Raw genomic sequence first — 21500 nt, forward strand, 5'->3', positions numbered from 1 at the left:
AGTCATATAGAAAAATAAAACACTGAAGACGTCAAAGTGAAGTACTTACCAATCCAAATAACTTTTCCGAAGACTGCAACCTCCTAGGATGCATTTCGAGTATTCTAGAGAGCCATACATATAATTAAATTTATCTAGATCAGTTTCAGCAGATCTACATCAATATAGAATACGTGAAAGTGTAGTACCAATCAATATAAAACACTTTGCTGAAGACTCGAACCTTCTAGGATGCTGATCAAGAGCACTACAGTACCTGCCGGTCGGGAATCGAGTTCATTTGTAGGAAGGGATGTTCAAGATAGCTACGCAAATCGTATACTACCTCTACAGTATGCCTTTTTATCAAATATACCGATTTCTAGTAATTTTTCATGGCCACCACTAAAATTTGGTATGCAAATAAAAAAATATAATTAAAAAAAAGTTCCTTACTCACGCTAGTCTGAGGGAAAAATGGGCATTCCTAAAAATATTTTTTTTTGCAAAACATAAAAGTAGAAGAGTTGGGTAGAACATCCCTGATCACAGACGACTGAGATCGAGCTGTTCAAACCTTTAGTTCCCACTTTTTTCCTATCACGGTATTTGGGGTAAGGGCTTTCTTTGCCTGCCATTGCATGAATTTGTATATTGTGAGGCAAGTACAATGATACACTATGACCAGGCGGTCGAGAAATTTTTCTCGACTGAGACGGTAATCGAACCCACCGTCTCCGGATTGGCGATCGATAGCCTTAACTGCTAGGCTAACTGGAGACCCCATGGCATATATCAATAGATGCCTGCGGTATATAATTCGTGTATGGTGGCCTCACAATTGGATCTGCATCGTCGATGTGAATGAAAGCCAATAGCGATAGAAATTCCACACAGATAAAAATAATGAGATTTACACGTCATGTAAACTTCAGTTTAGTCATGTAAACTTAGTTTTATGATGGTTTACATGATATATCATGTAAATTTGTGTTATATGTCATGTAAACACACAGAGTCATGCTGGATTACATGATATATAATGGAAGTTTACATGACATTTTATTACTTTTACATGATATTTCATGTAAACTTCTGTGATATCTCACGCTCCAATCATGTGCATCTTTTCGATCTGTGCAGGAGAAAAGTGGAGGTGGAAATTCTACGCAGGGGTGGAAACAAAATATGCAAGTAATCGTTAGATTCGAGCCCAGTAGGACATCGCAGCAGAGACAGACCCAGAGGCTCATGACGGTGCAGCCTCAACAACGAAGTCGTGCAAGTCTGCAGAAATGTGAGTTGCCCTCAGGTAAAAGCGATGGCTTGCTATCGCTAAGGATGAGGATCTTTCAATTCGGCCGTCTGCACCACCGTGGGTGCCCAAGGCCGAAAGTAATGCCGAAAGATAGTAAGTGTTGGGTTAATTTTTAACAAAAATAGAACAGCTGAAAAATATTATTCCTTTGTAGATGGTCTACCTTGTGCACCCGGTTTTGAACAGCAATTCAGTGATGTTTTTTTTTTTTCCTCCCCTGTTGGGGAAATTAAGCCACTGCGTCCAATAGGCTGAACTTTTGTGGCATGTCCCGTTTTGATATTCGCATCTAGCCAGCTAATTACCATGTGTCAAGTAATCAGCTACTGCCACGACGCGTCGTCTCCCAGTCAGGTGCAAAGGAATTGATAAACTCCAAGACCTTCCCAGGTTTTGCAGACCAGATCTCACTGGGTTGCAAGCAACCACTATTTAGAAATCTTTGCCTGCGCGTGTATAAAGCACCACAACTGCACAGCAGATGTTCCGAGGTTTCACGTTCCGTATTACAGAAACGACAGATATCACTCTGAATATGGCCAATATTTTTCAAGTGATACCTGCTCGGGCAGTGTCCAGTTACTAGGCCAGTGTATGTACATAGAGCTCTCTTGTTGAGCTCTAAGAGCTTTTTGGTTTTATAAGCATTTGGTGTTATAAATCGTTTTGACTGATTGCAATTTTTGACGTCCATCCAATTGGAAATCACCCTCTGCTCAGCCCAGCGTTTCATATCCATTTTAATTGTACAGTTTGATATACCACAGAATGGTTCTGGGCCAGCAAACTGTAAATTGGAACCACTTTTAGCAAGCTCGTCTGCCATTTCATTCCCTTCAATGCCACAGTGACCTGGAACCCAGTATAAGTTTACTGAATTCCCTTGGCACAGCCTGCGCAGTGAAAGAATGCATTCCCAGACTAGCTTTGAAGTACATTTGTAAGCGCACAATGCTTTTAGTGCAGCTTGACTATCTGAGAAAATACAAATATTTGCATATCTGTATTTTCTCTCAAGGCAGATATTTGCGCATTTCAAAATAGCAAGAATCTCTGCTTGAAACACCGTAGGATAGTGTCCCATCGCCACTGAAATTTGTATTCCAGGGCCGTAGATTCCCGCTCCCGTTTTTATTCCAACTTTTGAGCCATCTGTGAAGAATTTGATTGACCCTTGATGAACAGTGGGACCTCCGACTTCCCAATCTGCACGAGTTGTTTCGTGCAACTTGTAAGGATGCTCTCCCTCAGGTAAATGATGAATAGGCTCGTTTCCATGGCGATGGCACAAATTTCCCAAATGGAGGAGAACGTGCCTCTTGAGCCGACCTACTGATACCTGATACCTGAAGGAACATCATGGTTCTCCACAGGTTTCATCCAGTATTTAATCATTTTCATTACTGGCCTATTTTGGAAGTATTGTGAAATGCTCAGGTGACCTACAAGATCACCTGGCATAAACTTTTCAACTCGTTCAAATCTCAGCAATTTCTTCTCTGCTTCTAATTGCACGTACTCGTGCAAAGGTTGCAGATTGAGAATCGCATCTAAAGCTTTTGATGGTGTGCTTCGCATCGCTCCTGTAACAGCAATGGACGCAAGACGTTGAATTTTCGCAAGCTTTGATTGCGTGGTAGCCTCTTTTGTTTTTGGCCACCAGACAAACGAAGCATACGTCACTTTTGGGCGGATTATGGCAGTATAAATCCACATTATCATTTTTGGTTTCAAGCCCCACTTCCTGCCAATAGTTTTGGAGCATAACCAGAACGCACTTGTTGCCTTACCGATCACGGACTCAATTTGAGCATTCCAGTTCAGTTTAACATCCAGTATTAAACCTAAGTATTTGACTCGATCACTAGGATGAATTTGTATAGTTTAGAGCCCTTTGCATCCTCTCCGAAACAGTTTCCAAGTAACACATAATGCTATATAAATGTATAAAATACATGCTTCATACAAATACTCATGTTAGGCCAAGAATACGAAAAACTAAAATTCATACACTTATACCACCGAAAAAGCGCAAAAAATGGCGGATTATACAACATCTTTGATGTTATTGAAGATGTTTTTCGATACATCGTCAGAACATCATATTATGTATTTCAGAACTATCCAACAACTTCGAAAATACCTTCTTGTTGCGATAATGTTAGCAGGAAGTAAGCTGTAAACCAAATGGTAACCATTCGATAATATTTGACAGCTCCAAAAAAAAAACAACTTTTCTACTTCCAGCTCCTCTCTCACGAATCGATGATGGCTAAACATTATTTTGCTACTTTTTAATGACTTTGAAATATAAAATAATCATGTAGTCATTGTCCAGTAGCATGACCAGATCTTTTGTGCGGACACAGATTTATGGTGAAATGTACGTTTTCATACACCATAAATTCATGCGCTTTCAATCTGATATTTAATAATACAAATATTCCGTATGCTTTTTGTGCTTTGGGAACACTTTTCACTCGAGATTACTTGAAAGCAACATGGTGGCATCCCAATACAGTGCCGTCAAAAAAATGTGAAATTAAAAATATTTTCAAAACATATATTTATAATGTTATAGTTTTTATAATAGAGCATACCAATAACTTGCAAATTTTATCTTTCTGATAATACAGCAAAAAAAAAAAACAAAACATATCCATCTAATACGAAATGTAGGTTTTTTTAGTAGGCACTGTAATTTCATCTGGAGTTGATCATCGCCTAATGAAAAGTGATGTCTGTAGTTCGTTCAAACTACATCCATCAAACATCCTAATAACATATTTCTTTATTTGTTGTCAAATTACCTTGGAATAACATCATTTTAAAGTATTTTAAACATCAAGCCGAAAAAGTTGTGACAAGGTATTGTTTACTTATTTTCGACCGTAATATAACAAGACATTCAGATAGGTAAATCAAAACAAACATAACAATTGACACTCTTGGGGATTTGGTTTTTAGAGCATAGTTTCGTTTATCGTTGAATCTAGCCGAAACGAGAGTATATTACAAGTAAGTACACGAATTAAATCAAATAAATAACCGCGAGTGAATGAGAAGCTGATTATTGCGCTTTCAAAATAATTTGGATGATTTCCCATCACCGATCATATACCAATTACATAGTGACAACTTTCCAGGCTACCAAGTGCTTATTTTCATCAGTAATCGCGAACCAAAAATGACATTATACATTATTTACAGCCAATATTGGAGTAGAAAAGCATATCGTCAAAAAAGCGATGATAAAGTCTTGAGAACATATCATTAAACACAAGAATAAACTTCTTAATTCAAGAAATGCAATTACTAGTACCTTCAACGTACTTTCAACGTAAAACTAACGTGATTGAACTGTTTGGTAAAAATATGTTCTACTGATGTTTGACATAACACGTCATTACAACAAAAAATTATACGTTTCCGAACTTGTATAGGTCAGGTATTTTAGACGTAAAACCAACTTCCAAATATGTTGATGGTATTATTTTTCAGCTTGTTGTTGCAATACTTGGTAAGAACATGTTTTCAACTAAAGATGTTACAAATTTCTCTTATAATTCATTTATAATACATCTTTTTAAAATCCAATTTCAAAAGATGTTTTCTGTGTTACTTGGGTTTCGTCATACTTTCCTCTCACTATTATGACTATATCGTCTGCAAAGCCCACAACTTCGAAACCTTTTTCCTTCAAGCTTCTTAGAAGATCGTCTACAACCAAGGACCACAATAGTGGTGAGAGGACTCCTCCTTGAGGGCAACCTTTCGTTGCCCTTACTGTTATAGAAGAACTTCCCAGCTCAGAGGTGATTTCTCTTTTTGCAAGCACAGTATAAATCCAATGTATGATACATTGGTCGAAGTTTTTGTTCTCCATGGCACGCTTCATAGATGAATAGGAGGCATTATCAAATGCCCCTTCTATGTCTAAAAAGGCGCATAGAGCTATTTCTTTTGCTGAAAACGTTTTTTCCACCTTTGTTACTAGCGAATGAATTGCCGTAACCGTTGACTTACCAGATTGATAAGCAAACTGGAAGTCAGATAGGGGATGGTCTTTTATGTAAGAAGAATTGATAAAATCCTTCAAAACCTTTTCCATAGTCTTCAACAAAACTGAAGAAAGACTAATTGGCCTGTATGCTTTGGGATGCGTCTTGTCTCGCTTCCCCTTTTTTGGTATAAAGATAACTTTTACAAGTCTCCATTTTGATGGAACGTAATTCAATCTTAAACTAGCCTTGAACATCTCAATTAGTGGTGGAACCAACACCGCTTCTCCATTTTGAATCAGTGCTGGAAATATTCCATCAACTCCTGCAGATTTAAAAGGCTGAAAAGATCTTATTGCATTTTCCACTCTGGCCTTCGTGAAGATTTCATCAGCTAGATCTGAGGCGGTGTTTATTGTACTAGTTGACTCCGATGAGTTTATACTAGGACATCCTTCACCTTCCAGAGATATAGTATCATTGGAATCCACACTTAGAACCGAACCTGGAAAATGGGTTTCCATCATTAAATCCAAAGTTTCACGAGGAGTTTTGGTAAAAGCTCCAACGTCGCGCTTCAGGTTTCCCAATTCATTTGAATGATCTTTTGCAAGCGTTTTCTGTAGTCTTGCAACAACAGGAGTGCTGTTTATGTTTTCACATGTCAGCATCCAAGATTTTCTTTTCGATTTTCGTATTTCGTTGTTGTAATCAGTCAGGGCTTTCCTGTACTGAGTCCAATCTCCCGTTCGTTTCGCTCTATTGAACATTTTACGAGAAAATTTTCGAAGGCGATCCAGTTTTAAGTTCCACCATGGCACGTCTCTAGTAGAAGACGATTGTATGGTGGGACAACTTCTGTTAAAGGAATTGATGATACTTTCATTTACCCTTTGAGAAAATGATTCTAACTTTTGGGTTGAATCAATAGTTTCTCCCATTGTAAATGAATGCGTATTCAACAATTCTACATATTGATCTCAGTTTGTCCTCCTGGGATTTCTAAATGCGGTTCTAGAATAATCTCCACCACTCCAATTGAAGATTATGTGTTTATGATCAGATAGAGAAATCTCATCTGACATGTGCCAGTTTGTGATCTTGTCAAAGATTGCAGCATTGCACAGTGTTAGATCCAAGACCTCTTGTCTGATTACATTTGAGAAAGTAGGTTTATCACCATTATTGCAAATGTCTATATTGTTCGAAGACAGATACTCTAATAGTGACTCACCTCGACTGTTAATATCCGTACTACCCCAAACCGTGTGATGTGCATTGGCGTCACAGCCAATGATAAACGATTTGTTGTTTTCTTTACAGAATTGGACAAATGATGCGATCTCAGGAGGAGGTGCCTCAGGAATATCACCAGGAAAGTAAGCTGAAGCCACAGCGATCTCAGTTTTACCCCTAGTGGTTGGTACCTCTACCATGACCGCAACAATGTCCTTTCTGATAAACTCTGTAATAGGATAGCATTTTAACGTTTTGCGTACTAAGACAGCGGTTCTGGGCGAATCTTGTTGCTCATCATAAAATAGTTTACTATTTTGTGTCAGAACTCCAAGAATCTTTCGTTTATTGGACCATGGCTCTTGAATAAGCGCCACTTCCAGTCCTTCTTTTTTAAACCTTCGACTCAACACAGCAGAAGCACCTTTTGCGTGATGAAGGTTTACCTGTACGAACTTAATTCCTGTCATAAAAAAAAATTTCATTTACCCACTTTTATTAAGCCTCGGAATTGAGACGTAAGAAAAGTGGCCGATTATCCCGGAGACAAATAAGGTCCACTGCGTCATTGCTCCGTTTAACACAGTAAGGGCAACATACTGTGGAGGGTGCCCTGGTACTCCACAGGCTCCGTTCACGGTTAAGTTTTTATAAGACCCCCCTAACCATTCATTCCTAGGCCAGTGATGATGATTCGAGTCAAGTCAAGTACAAGACACTGAAGACGACCTTACAGTTGAGGTCGAAATACGTATCTGTCAAAGGATGCAAATTCTTAGTGGAATTCAAAGGAACAGTACTTAACGCGATTTTTTTTTATTTAGCAATTCAGTATTGAGTGTGTATGTAGTAGAAGTTATTTGCTTCTTACTAACAACAGAGCAATTGCACTGCAGTCACTGAAAAACTCGTCAGCGTAAATAAATGCAAAAGAAATTATGATGCAAAGTTTTTGAACAATTACTTATTCCGTCATGCTGCAATTTCATTGAACATTCAAGGAATCGCGTCGACATAAGCAACAAAACCACAACTGAGGAAAAACGAAATTTTATCACTGAAATGTTTCTTAATGAACCCAAATGACTTAATGGGTTTTTCATTCATGAAACATTAGTAGCTAATAATAGCCCTATAGACGCCATGTGAACTCCATTCCCAACCCACCGAAGCAGTGATATCTCTCATTTTAATTGAAACCTTTTTCCCGAACCGCGCGGAATCAGTTCGCGTGAAATCAGGGATGGACCGCAATTTTGGCCCCCGTTAAATGACCTCCTCGAATGCCACCGAGTCCCGAGTCAAGTGGCTGCTTATCAGTTCTATGAATATCGAAAACGCCATTCACCTAAATTACAGTTGAAGTTTCGCTTCCAAAATCCCATCCCCCTCGGAGCGCGCTTATCACCCTGAAAGCATCGCTATCACCCATGTGCTTCTTCTCCTCGCTCACTCACAGCACTGACCCACTGATGTTTCGATATTATCGTATTCTCTGCTGCTGCTGCTGCAGCAGCCAGCCAGTCAGTGCTTTGATGAATATTAATAACACTCCTCACACGGTCGCACTAACCGCGTGCGCAGTTTCGAACATTCGAACAAGCGAAGAAATTAATTTTCGCCCATTTTCAACTCGTAAAACTCACAATAAAATGACCATCCTCATTTCGGTCGGTTGTCCATCGGTCCTTCTCGATAAGATCGTTGCTTAAAGGCCGATTTCAGGACGGAGCTCGGCCTCGAAGTGTTGCTGGTGGTGGAGATGTTGACCACCGTCATCGCACGACTCTTGAACGTGGTAACAGGTCGTGGAAAGGCATTAGAAGTGGCAAAGGGTTTTTGCAACCAAGCAAAGATTACCACGTACATCACATTAACGAATGATGGATTACTATACCACTTTACATCGAATCTCTGATCCTATTTTGTAACAAAGTTGCAGAAGGACCTAACATGAAAAGAAATTCTCAATATCTAAAACTCGAAAGTAGGGTATATGTACCATTCCTTGGCCTAATTTGCAAGCCGCCTTGACAATTTTGACCGTAACTCATTAATTAACAGCACTAGAAATAATATGTTGACCCTATTACAATACTCTAGGCAATGCATGTTTCGATTGTACGTCGTTTCCCGGAAAACCATTTCCCGGAAACCCGTTTCCCGGAAAGCCATTTCCCGGAATGTACCGTTTCCCGGAAAACCATTTCCCGGAATGTACCATTTCCCGGAAAACCATTTCCCGGAATGACCATTTCCCGGAAAACATATTCAATATAAAAAAAAACAACATTTCTATTATTTTACTTATTTTGTAAATATTTCTTTGCATAAAAATAATAATATTATGTAGGGTATTTTATCCAATAGTGGACCCTTAACCTATAGTGGACCCCTAGCAATTATTCTCAAATTTCCTGCTCAAATCTGCTTCTTCCGATAAACTTCCACCGGGAGACCATGGCTCATGTTCCTAGACAGTAGTTCCATGTGATTAAACTAGGCTGGAAAGCGATAATTTGATTATTCAAGCAAATTTGTAAATGTAAACAAGTCTGGGGGACCACTATTGGTCAAATCTGAGGGGGTCCACTATTGTCACCGATTTAACATGGTAAGAGAATACGATCTACCCAATAGTGGACCCCAACAATCCTATAGTGGACCCCACGAGGTCCACTATAGGATAATTTGATCGAGATTTCAAATATTTATTTTATGAGAAATATAAGGTGTTTTCATTCGGTTTTTGTGTGCAATATGTAGGAAAGATATAGAACTTGTTGCGCAACCATTGGTAAAGACATTTCAAGCAGAATGTCATAATATTTTTACAATCACAACAAATTTCAGTTACTAAGGGGTCCACTATTGGCTAAAATACCCTACTACTCTCAATTTGTATTATTTTTTTATGACGAGTATTATGAATAATTGAAAGCTCTTAATTACGGTATGCCTCCACAGCTAATCGGAGGGACAAGATCATTGCCATTGTCACTTTTCCAGTTTTTTGATCTTACGAATATCAAAGACTCCTTGTTGGTAGCCTAAGTATTTGTCAAAAGTATTGCGTTCCTCTGCTTTGAAAACTAAAGTTTGTTTCAAATAACTGTTATAGACGTATAACTTTAAAGAACAGCCTATGAATAAAAGAAGGGAAAATATTCGATGAAATAGTTAGCAGTTTGATCTCGATAAACACGAAAGAACGGCATATGCGTAAAAGAAGGGAATATATCATATGGAAATATTGCTAGCTTAATGCCAACAACTATTCTAACTGTGTAACTAGAAAGAACAGCCTATGTATAAAAGAAGGGACAATATTTAATGAAAACATGGACAGGTTAATGCCGACAACTATTTTGAAAGATATGTCGGAAGAACAGTCTAGGTGTAAAAGAAGGGAAAATATCGATTGTGTAACATTTCGCCAAAAACCATTACGCGGAATTCTTATTCGCGGTGGAGCATATCGGAAAATCGTTTTGCGGGAAATCGTTAATATGATACAAAAATTTAACTGATCGAGAGACTACATCATGATAACATCTGAGATTCAAAACTCAAAACAGCAAATGAAGTATGGAATTTTTCATATCAACAATCAAATTTTTGTAAGGGTATACTTCGAAAGAACGGCTTATGTATGAAAGAAGGAAAATTCTTCGATAATATTAATTCAAAAGTTGTTCTTCTAAAATCAGCATAACGCATAATATTCATCAAAGAACAGCCTTTGTTCAGAAGAAGGGCTGATATCTGGTATCTTATTAATAGCATATCTGTAAAAAACAGCATATGTTTGATAGGTAGAAAATCCTCTGATACAAAATTGAGATTTGTTTTGATTTATGTTATAACAGTACAAGCTAGTTGGAACATCAAAAAGAAGAGAAAGCTGATAAAGTTATCCCTAAGGAGTGTTCCTTGACTTAAGGGTTACGCGGTCACGTGGTTTACAAAAAGCAATATTTTAACATATATTGCTTTCAGTCAATAAGGGCGGACGTGTAGAAGCTGAGAAGTAGGATCAGAGCGAAAATGATGATGCTGGGAGATTAGGCTCAATTGACATGATGCGATTAATCACTGGGCTGAATAGATGTAAGACCAATTGGATTGAAAGATCTGCCTATTTTTAATAGAAAGAAAAATTTCATGAGAAGGAGTTAGTTGCTGGTTTACTAAATAATACTGTAGCACTGCAAACTATAAGTTAACAACTTATTCTTTAAAGAAGGAAAATTTTTAAATGTAGATATCAGTTTGGTCACCAGCAAATGTTATTTGAAAGCAGACCACATTTAAAAAGAAGGACAAACATCCGACGGAGTTAGCAGTAGACCACCAATAAACAACATAACTGTCCAACTCGAAAAAAAACTCGATTTAGAGAAGGATACATTTCTGAAGGTAAAGTCAGCAGCCTGGGCACCAAAAAACACATTAATAGTGTTACTCTAAAGAACAGCCCATTCTTAAGGCCGCACGGGACGACGTGTAATTTTTCCTATCTTTCCTCTCTTTCTAACAATTTGCCTCGCGATTTTGAAGAAGCAAATATCAATTTCCACTGCACTGACGTAGCTGAAACTTTAGTCGATTGTGCACCACAAGTGAGCAAATGAACGATTAAATTTCTAGTCAATAATATGAAGTAGAAGTTGAGATTTGCTTCTTACTAACAACAGAGCAATGGCGGACGATTCAACAACCGTCCCGTCCGGCCTTAATAGAAGGAAACATGCTCATTTTATCAGCAGACCAAACTGCCAAAATTTTCAACAGTGTAACTTGAAGGAACAGCCTATTATCAAAAGAAGGTGAAATCTTCTATAGAGTGCCGGATTTCATCGCCGCAAACTTAACAACACATTTACAGTCTTTGACGAAGAAGACAAATGATGGAACATTTAGCAATTCGGTATTTTGCTGGAAAGAACAGCCTTATTTGAAAGAAGGAAGAATCTCTGATGGAGTTACCAATATAAGCGCTTAAAAGTACAATCTATGTGACAACGAATGCTTATTGATTATTACGCCTAATGCCCATTCGTCCTGATGACGTTTGGCCTAATGGCCTTTGGCCTTACGTTCGAAATTCTTGAGAACAGATTACGAATCAAGCAAGGCAAATTTTTATTCAGGAAGGTATTAGATTTACAATCAATTAGTATAATCGGAGAGCTAAGATTAAGCAGAGTTAAAATTAAGCAGAGAAAATAATTTGTCATTCTTTTATTGTCAAATGTTTGGCTGACCAAGCCATGCGAAAATGGCACTGTTGATTCTTCTATCGTTTGTAAAATATTAAATTCCGCGAAAAAGTATTCCGCGAAAAAGTATTCCGCAAAAAAGTATTCCGCGAAATGGTATTCCGTGAAAAGTCATTCTTTGAAATGATATTCGATGAAATTGTATCGTTTGTAATCGTTTGTAAAATATTAAATTCCGCGAAAAAGTATTCCGCGAAAAAGTATTCCGCAAAAAAGTATTCCGCGAAATGGTATTCCGTGAAGAGTCATTCTTCGAAATGATATTCGATGAAATTGTTCTTTCCGGTAAATGTTACACTGCGAATGTAATTCCGCGAAATGGTGTTCGGCGAAATGATATGCACCCAAAACAGCCTATGAAATTATTTGCAGTTGGCTTCCAAGCTTAATGTCAACAACTATTTTAGCAATTTAACTAGAAGGAACAGCCTATGCTTGTAAGAAGGTAAAATATGTGATGAAAACTTGGCAGTTTGATTTCGTCGGTGGTTTGATGCCGACAACTATTTTAACAAAAACTCAAATGAATAGCCTTTGAAATAAGGAGAAATTTACTATTTGTGAGAATTACAATAATTGTAAAAATTACGGTCCCTTATGCATTCTGCAGTAAATGATTTTGTGTCCTTTTTATCGATTACTGTTCTTTGAATATCAATTCTGTCAAACATTATACAATTATAATTCACTGCCATTATTTACAGAACACGGAGAAACTCAAGTACCTAAATTTGAGTTTTTTTAAACTTACTTTTGAGTTCTTTTTTGTCTCCTCTCTCATCCACTCTCTTTGTTGTTGTCAGAGAGCGAAGAGCGAACCAACCCAACTTTGACAGTTCGGTGCGGGAAGCCAAAATTGAGTAAACAGCATTTAACTCAAATTTGTGTATTTTGAACTAGCAGTTGGGTGAAAAAAACTTAGCCGGTAGGTACTTTGCCGCACGGGATCAAATGTAAAAAACCCACTTCAACATCGCATCCACGAACTCAAATATGGGTTCCCGCACGCAACCCCGAAGTTGGGTGAAATAAACTCATATTTGTGTACTTTGTTTTCTCCGTGAAAAGAAACGGAAAATTAATCTTAAATTTTTTTTCCGGGAAATGGTGCATTCCGGGAAATGGTACATTCCGGGAAATGGATTTCCGGGAAATGGTCCATTCCGGGAAATTGATTTCCGGGAAACGTCTTTCCGGGAAACGGTTTTCCGGGAAATGGTTTTCCGGGAAATGGGGGACAACCGCATGTTTCACCAATTGGAAGTAAAATAACGTAAATACAGTGGCGTTTCGGTTTTATCACTAGTCATTTTATTCACTACTCGCCAAATTCACTCTCGATTTTATCACGGTTTTCGTTTCGTTTTTCTCACGCCTTTTTCTAAAAAATCGCGAAATCAACATAAAAATGTTTGGCGTTGTCCATAAACTACGTAGACTAATGTATGGCCATCTGAGACCCCCTCGTAGACTTTTGTCCATAGAAAATTTCCGAAATTTGTATGAAGCGTAGACTTTGGTCAGAAACCCTCCTCCCCCTAAGAGTCTACGAAGTTTAAGGACAGGCTCTGATTGTGAAACTACTTATTTATCAGGGCTTTCCAAAGTCTGGAATATTTTACCTGTACTATGAGAAAAATGTGGGAATATGTTTCTTTGAATAGAGGTTTTAAATCTCATAGTAAATATAAATCCGAGTAACGAATTTTCACAAATTAAAAATATTTTATTTTTATTTCAATGTTTATTTTCCTCAAGTTCCCTAAAACAAAAACAGAAATTTTTGATCATTGCACATTGAACCATTTCATAAATAAATATTGTAAATATCTAATTAATAAAAAACCGTTAGGGAAGCAATTCATACAAAAACGATTAGTTAGATTATGGAAACTTTGAAGATTTGACGAATAAATTTTATAAGATAAGTCACAATAAATTTGACAAGATTACCATTTGTTATTTCTTTACTTTCATGATTGCTGCTTCTGTTTCCATTACCTCGTTCATTGAAATAAATGCAATTCCATTTAGTAAATCGTCTGATTATTTCTTACAGCGTCATATATAAAAGAGACATTGAATAATCTACTACAAAAAAAAAATAAACTTCTTCAATTCTCAGTATTCTCAGTATTAGTATCATACGGGCATATCTACAATGCTTGATATTTCTTCATCGATTTTCTCTTCGGATTTTTCCGAGAAATACGTTCAATATTCGGATGATATGTTTCGGTGATGGACGATTAGTACTAGCTTCTAGAACAACGAAAACAACCGAAAATAATTTGTGGCGAAGTTATTAGCAAAAGAGAAAATCGATAAACAGAAAACGGTCATTGTATATAACATACGCCTGTATGATACTAAGCGCGAGAATTGTACAATGTCCTTGAAAGTTTCGACTCCTTATCACGGTTGGCCCGTACATTAACTACGTAGACTCAAAGGGGGAGGGAGATCTGGCCAAAGTCTTCGATCCATAAAAAAATCAAAATTTTGTTAGAACGAAAGTTTACGAGGGAAGATGGTTGTTGGATATGAAACGAAATGGGTCTTTTTAGTGTATGGACAGCGCCTAAACAATACTTTCATTGACACATTACTAAAGCTGTTAATTACGTTAAAGATTTTGCAGGTTATTGATTTTAAACAAAAAATTTGCATTTATTTTTCATTTCGCCAAATTCACGGTTTCGCTAAATTCACGGGAAAATTTTTTTTGACCGTGATAAAATCGAAAAACCACTGTATTCAAGAATTTACTTAATTAAGTTGAAAAGATTTGATGCGATGGTATACAACGTTGGTCTATGGTTCAAAAATTGGCCTATTAGTGGATACGTTGGCCTATTGATTTCCATGCACTAGAACCACTAATTATCTCATTTTTTCAATATTTCTGCTGAACTATTATCTCTGTTTGATCATCAATCTTACTTTTAAATTACATTTTCGGAGCCAAATTTTCAAAAAACTATAAATAAAGCACAAAAACTAAAGTTCTTATTTAGTAACGAAAACAACGGAACCCTATTATTGTTTTATATTTTTACAGTCACCGCACACAAAATCTTTCTTCCTGTTCGTTCTTTCTGGTTCTTACGCAACAAATGTTGATCACGTCTTTTTGTCTGTGTTTTTGACGTCACTTTACGAATGGGCCAAGATTTGGGTACATAGTGAAAAAAATGTCCTCAATATTCGGCCCACATTCAATTTGTAAAATAGTTATTATTGGTTGAAAACAAATAAACAAGTTCAAAATAGCGTCTTTGACCGTCGCATCAAATGTTCAGCTATTGAAAAGTCATTTCGAAATGTTCCAGACTCATGCCATTTATCACCTATAGACTACCCACTAAGCCGAAGAGACATGGCGTCTACAAAAGCTAAACAAAGTGACATTTTCATTCAATTTTAATGTTCCAAAGTGCTAAAATTGAAACGAAATGTTACAGTTGTTTGGCGCAAAGCTTTTCCGATATCCAGTTATGCGTGTTTGTTTGAGTTTTCGGTTTACGTTGAGATAGGCCGAACGAGGGGACTATGCTAACGAAGCATCCCGATACCCGATATAAATAAAAATTCTTGAAAAGCAAGACAACCTCAAAAAGGAGATGGTAGGTCAAAATGCGAAATAGGTGTTTTTTACAGGAAATAAACATGTTTTTCCTTTTATTCAGAGATTTTGAGTCATATGTACATAGATTCATCCCGGCTAGAAATGATTGACTAGAGTGTTGCTGGCAACACTGCCTGCCGTATATCACAGTGGATGACTGGACATGTCAAGCGCACAAAATGATACGTTTTTTTTTTGTCTCAATGTGATCAATAGAGAGATGGCTGAAGAAGAACGCGAATTCAGTTGTATTTGCCGTTTATTACTGAACTATCAGAAATGTGGAAAAAAGTTTAAAAGCAGTGTTTGAACCTATTACTAAAATTGATCCCAAATCCAAAGTAGTTACAATGAATTCTACATTAACTTAAATACTATATCACAGTGAGTAATCACAGTTATTTATCTAAGCGTAATTGAATCAACCTAACGTTATATTGTAGTCAAACGTAGAGAATGAACATTGAGGCAAGGGACTGAACCTACAAGCTCTAAACCGATAATTTTAAGTTTTATGAAACTCATTTATATGAAATTCTGTTAAAATGCTATTTATAATAAACTTTACAGCTTTTAGCTGCTTCGAACCCGAGCTACGGAGATTGCGACCTGCTCATTAGAAATCGGAGAAAATCCCCCTCTTTGTTCCCGCAACATAGAGCATATTTTGTGTCTGTCCAATTCATGAAAAACCATACTTCAATGTTTTGCCCTCTATTGTTACAACAGCATTCATTGTCTAGGACATAAATAAAGTATGAATTAAACATTTTTTTAATGCATAGTTCAACACAAATTTTGCTTCCAAGCAGTGCTGGGAATGGTAACAGTAGTTTGCTTGAATTTGGTGATTGAATCGGTGTCTATGCATATCCGGCAGAAATGTGTTTGAATCAATACAGTAGGCGATCGAAAAAATAACTACAGTAGCAGCTACACCGCGGGAGTCCCAAATGAATTTCATTGAAATTTGTTTGTCATACTAGCGTACTGCATTAGCATTAGGACTTCAATTCTGTTTTCTTTCAATTTCTATTTCTTTTTGAGTAATTTTCGTTATTAGAAAAAAATGTTTTGTTTTAGGTATATCCATACATTTTTATATTTATATAAGTAAAGAAAAACATTAACAAATGACAAACGAATAAAAGTAATAAATTCATTAAATTACACCAGATGGCGATCTTCAGGTGTTTGGCTGTAGTTCATGCTGCGTAAGTGACGGAAGGATCCTGTCGAGCAAGCTTTCGTTCAATTTAATCAGCAAAATGTGTTCCAGCGTATCCTCCGACAAACCAGTCCTCAGGTCTGACAAAATTGAAGCCAATCCACTGAACGCTCTTTCGACGGACACTTGAGATGATGCAGTAGCCAAAACAACCAATACAACCGCAGATAATTGTGGATGTGTTGCTTTGCGCGCAATCCAGTGATCCCAAACATTATGGTCATGTGGCATCCGTTCTCCAATTTCAAGTAGTTTGAGTTGTTCGGTCAATTGCGCTTCAGGATCAGCCGTTGCGCCTTGAGTTTGTAAGGTGCCACCGAACATTTCAGTAAGGAAGTCTGCAATTTCATCTCCCAAGCTCTCCTCATTGTTGGTTGAAATTGATTCACCAGCACCGTTAGGCATAGGATTTACACGTTTTGTCAGTTGAATCCTTCTCCAGGTTTTGATGAGATATTTCTAAAATCTAATTGAAATAATATAATTATTATAGTAATGAACGAAAATCAAAAATAAACCAAGACAAACCTGAACTTCTTCCTTTTCTGCTGGGGATAACACCGTAGAGTTCAAATAATTGAAGCGGGGATCTAAAAACAGAGCTGCTTTGAAAGCCATGTTCTGCGTGAGCATTTTCAAGCGACTTCTGAGGGATTGAATCAGCGGGGCAGCAAATCGGTTGTTTTTCAAACTTTGCAGATTTCTAATCGCCAAAATCCAATTCATATAGAAATCCGAAAAAGCTTGATGTTCAGCTTGTAGTAGTTTCGTCGTGATATACATTGGACGGAACGCTTCTTCATATTCTTTCATAAACTGCCAAGTTTCTTCATCGAGTTCTAGATTTTATAAGGTTAAATTAGTAATAATACAATCTTTACAATAAAAATTAACATACCTATCTCCGGATACTGTTCTCCAAGCATGGTGAATAACGATTCTTGATTAATGATAGATCGAATCATCTTGTATTTTCCGCACCATCTTGTAGGCGCCCACAGAGGTGGGTACGAGAGCTTGTGGTATTCAAAAAACGCCTTGAATTTGATCTTTTTGACGCTTTTTGAGAACTCCGTCACAATTTTGATATTTGCATCTGAATTTGACACAACGTCATTCAGTGCAAGCTGAAGAGTGTGAGATGCACAACGAACAATGTTGAAATGATCACTTAACTCCACACTCAAGGAGTCCATTATTTCTTCCGTGTTATCAATCACGTCTTCTTCATTTGCCCAGTCGTCCGAAGCAACTGCGGTTGAAAATTGTTGCTGCAACTTCTTTGCTGCTGCTATCATATTGGCCCCGTTATCCGAAGTGATCGAGAATATCTGATCAAGCGATATGTTGAATCGCTTCAGAACTTCCAGAATTTGGATTTTCAAGAACTTAGCTGTCTGACTTTCTTTTACTTCAATCATACCTGAAATCATTTCAAGTTATAAATTCAGTTTGGTATAAAATGTTAAAGAATTGGAATGTAACATCTTACATAGTGTGCGCGTCATCACTTCGTGATTGAGTTCATATTGGGCATTGATGCACAGGATATGTCTTCCAAATCTTGAAGCCGAGTCGATCTTGATCGATATCAGTCTTTCGGATATTTCTTGCTTGATTCCTTCAATAATTGAGCCAGAAATCCGTTGGAGATGATTTTTCATATTCTTTCGATTTATCGTTGTATTAAGAGCTTCAGCCAGTGGATCCAGAATAAGTCGGAGAGCTTCCCATTCAAAACAACATAAAGGCAAATTGTGTTTTGTAACTAGCTTCACGCACGCTTCGTAAAATTTTTGCCGATCGAAGAAAATGGTTAGCTTCTCAGACGTTCTTTTTTTCTTGGCTGGAGTTCCTCCGGAAAATCCCAATCTTTGAGCGACGTCGTGGTGCATGTTCCGAAAATGCCGAACGAAATTTCCAGCGTCGTAGTTCTCCTGGGAATACGCACATCTTCCAAATTCTTCAATTTTGCATTTGAATTTTCCGTCTGCTTCCAATATGAAGTTTTTCACCATCGATACAAAAGAAGGTCCCTTTCTTTTCGTAGCTTGTATCTTCATACTGCAAGTTGGGGAATCTTCAATTTCTTCCATTAGATCCGGGGTATGCACTGTCTTCCTTGCCACTCAAAAAATTTAAGAGAACTGAAGTACTTTGCTCTTGTGTTGTAAAAGAATAACTAACCACCATTGTGTCCTACAGTAGCGAGCTACCGTAGTAACAAATGGTTACCAATGAATTTCAACAAACTACACTACAGTAGCGAATAGTTTGGCAGTTATCACCATGGGTAGCTGTGATTTGCATAGTTTGTACTCCGCAGTATGAGCTTCGTGACATTTCCCAGCACTGCTTCCAAGGCTTAATTTTGGTTTCTTGTTGTTGTTTTTAACAACAACAACTTGTTAACGTTCTTCTATAGTTTCAATAATTAAGCTACCCCCGACTGGATCATCGTCACCGGTACACTTGTTCCTCGGAGGTGTCCATTTTCAGACCCCGAAGCTATCATCAATCGATTGCCACGTATCGATTACCCACCGCGCGCGCACTCTCATTCTCTCTAGCTGCTGTGGTGCTGGTGGTGCTGATGGTGTCCGAATCGTTTGGCTCTTCTTCGGAAGCTGATGATGCTAGGAGTGGAAGATTTTCGACAATCGATAGTAGACAGCCTGGTTGAAAGCTTGGCCGTTTTCGGTGGAGTGGCGCATCTTCAATCTCCATGCTCCAGGGCACACTACACAGCGAGGAGAGAACTCCGAAATTATACCCCCCGTTGACTACTGTTCGCTGTTGTTTTTTTTTAGGTGAGGTGAACATCATTCAAATTTCTCGAATAACTTCCCGGACAGCATGGTGAACGGCAGGCGATGTCCGATCAGTTCATTAGAATGCGACAGATTTTAACATAATTTTAATATAAATTAATAAAAACAAACAGCTCCCGTGCTGGGTAGATGATAAACAAGCTGATTTGATGGTGGACGCAATTTACGACCATGTGGGTGAACAACATGATCGAGCTGGAGCAGATTTGAGCGAGTATGTCATAACATAGGAATTCACCGAATATTCTTATGATTGTTCTTACCAATGGTCCTAAAAATGAATCATGTTTGGTGGAGAGTGACTTTCCCGGGAAGCTTCCATACTGTTCAAAGCAAGGATGGATGGTATGAACATCTGCGTGAACGTAGATAGTTCAGGGACCTAGGATTCTCAACGGTATTTGATGATGGATTTTCCTGCTTATTCTTCAACACCACCCAGGTCCGTGTCATGATATACGAGGATACTTTCTAGATGGTAGATAAATGCGTCTACATCGGTTACTTATCATAAATGGATGACAACACTGTAAATCATAAACTAAAAAGATTATAATAAGGACTGTATCGGAAATTAACTATACAGTATGCGGCAGGAAAAAATGCGAAAGTGTTTTTCAACTTCAAACCTCATTTTCGTCCATTTGACATTAACCTATCTATGTTTCAACGTTCCATGATCAATAATAGGCTAGTTTTCTGAAAAGTTAATTAAAATATTTCCCATTTTGGTCACTAACCTTTACAGGGCGGCGCCTGAAGATGAAGACAACCAGAATTTTCAAACCGCAAAAAATCGCACAGGTCGCTAAATTTCGCATCTGATAAAACAAAATTTTTGATTTTCTCTGCAATATCATCAAATATATGTACTTATTTCATCTGGTATGTGAAACTACATGGCTCTGGATCAGTGTGGTCTGGTTGTTCATCGAATTTGAGCTAATTTTGTTACTGTTATAGTCATTTTGTTTAATGACCATTGGGTGCGCAGTTTATTGATATCCGCTTATTAGGCCTACATTATCACATGTTAAACATCAAATGTGTTCATTTTTATTTTTCAGTGCTAGAATATAGACATTGACTGATACACTGTCATAAAAAAATAGTCATATATATCCCATATTTAGCGTGTAATAGTGCCTTGAACTTTTCGCATTTTTTCCTGCCGCACCCTGTTAACGTTCACAATTGCCTGAAAAATAATCTGTTCAAAATAAACATAACTTTATTTTTGAAGGTACTATATAAATCTCTTAAATAAAGAATTGCAGTTCAGATTTTCACAAAATAATCATTTAACTTGAACTTTTATCTCAAAGATTGCACAAATGTTTTTAAAATTTTGGACACCTCCTAAAAATTTAAAATTGCGAAAACGGTGGGAAAATGTTCAATTTTTTCTCTTATTTTTGCGCAGATATATTCTTCTCCAGAATGCTCATGATATAAGGAAATTATTTTTATCAAGAAAAATTCCCTCCGCAGTTTAGGGCAATTCTTGAAAATGAAAAATAGGCCATTTTTCGAGGAACTCTTTTTTTATGCGTCTTCAAAGAACGATTACGCAAATAAAAAATGCATAAAGTTGTAAATCTGCATTTTTTTTTTCGATTGGGTATGTATTAAAATCCATTGAAGAGGTAGTTTTACCAGAGAACGGAATTTTATAACCACTGAAGATATTTAAAACAGAGCGTCAAAGTTCGACCAATAATTAGGTGTTTTTTGAGATAGACCATATTCTTAATATTGGAGGTTTTTCTATCCAAAATAAGAATTTTTAAAGTCGGTGTTAAGTGATACGTTATGTGTACATAACTGCTAGTAATAATCATTATTTTCCAGATTTTTCTCCGTGCAATTTTTTTTCGCTACAAATTATTGAAACGTTAAAAAAAATAAAAAAATGCAGTTTGTACAGATTGTTATTTTGTGTGGTATACTCATACAACCATATATTCAATAATACTAAACATTTTTTATATTTCTTC

At 37.2% G+C, this 21500-nt stretch overlaps 2 protein-coding genes across 2 annotated transcripts in view; one reads left to right on the plus strand and one right to left on the minus strand.

The window, feature by feature from the left end:
- The window catches only part of LOC115265573 (EGFR adapter protein), a 909498-nt gene that overhangs the window by 116876 nt on the left and 771122 nt on the right, over positions 1 to 21500 (plus strand). The window lies entirely within an intron of this gene.
- Positions 16258 to 19021, minus strand: LOC134288925 (uncharacterized). Its single transcript, XM_062854858.1, has 2 exons — positions 18165 to 19021; positions 16258 to 18095 (listed from the first exon to the last, which is right to left on the minus strand). Exons 1-2 carry the CDS (start codon positions 18766 to 18768, stop codon positions 17527 to 17529), a joined length of 1173 nt encoding a protein of 390 aa, XP_062710842.1. The 5' UTR covers positions 18769 to 19021; the 3' UTR covers positions 16258 to 17526.

This window comes from Aedes albopictus, chromosome 2 (genome assembly GCF_035046485.1).
Source record: "Aedes albopictus strain Foshan chromosome 2, AalbF5, whole genome shotgun sequence".
Taxonomy (NCBI): Eukaryota; Metazoa; Arthropoda; class Insecta; order Diptera; family Culicidae; genus Aedes; species Aedes albopictus.

Coding starts and splice junctions, on each gene's coding strand:
- LOC134288925 (XM_062854858.1), bottom strand. CDS start 18,768: ATGGAAGAAATTGAAGATTCCCCAACTTGCAGTATGAAGATACAAGCT. Junction 18,096..18,164: donor AGTGATGACGCGCACACTAT/GTAAGATGTTAC, acceptor AAATGATTTCAG/GTATGATTGAAGTAAAAGAA.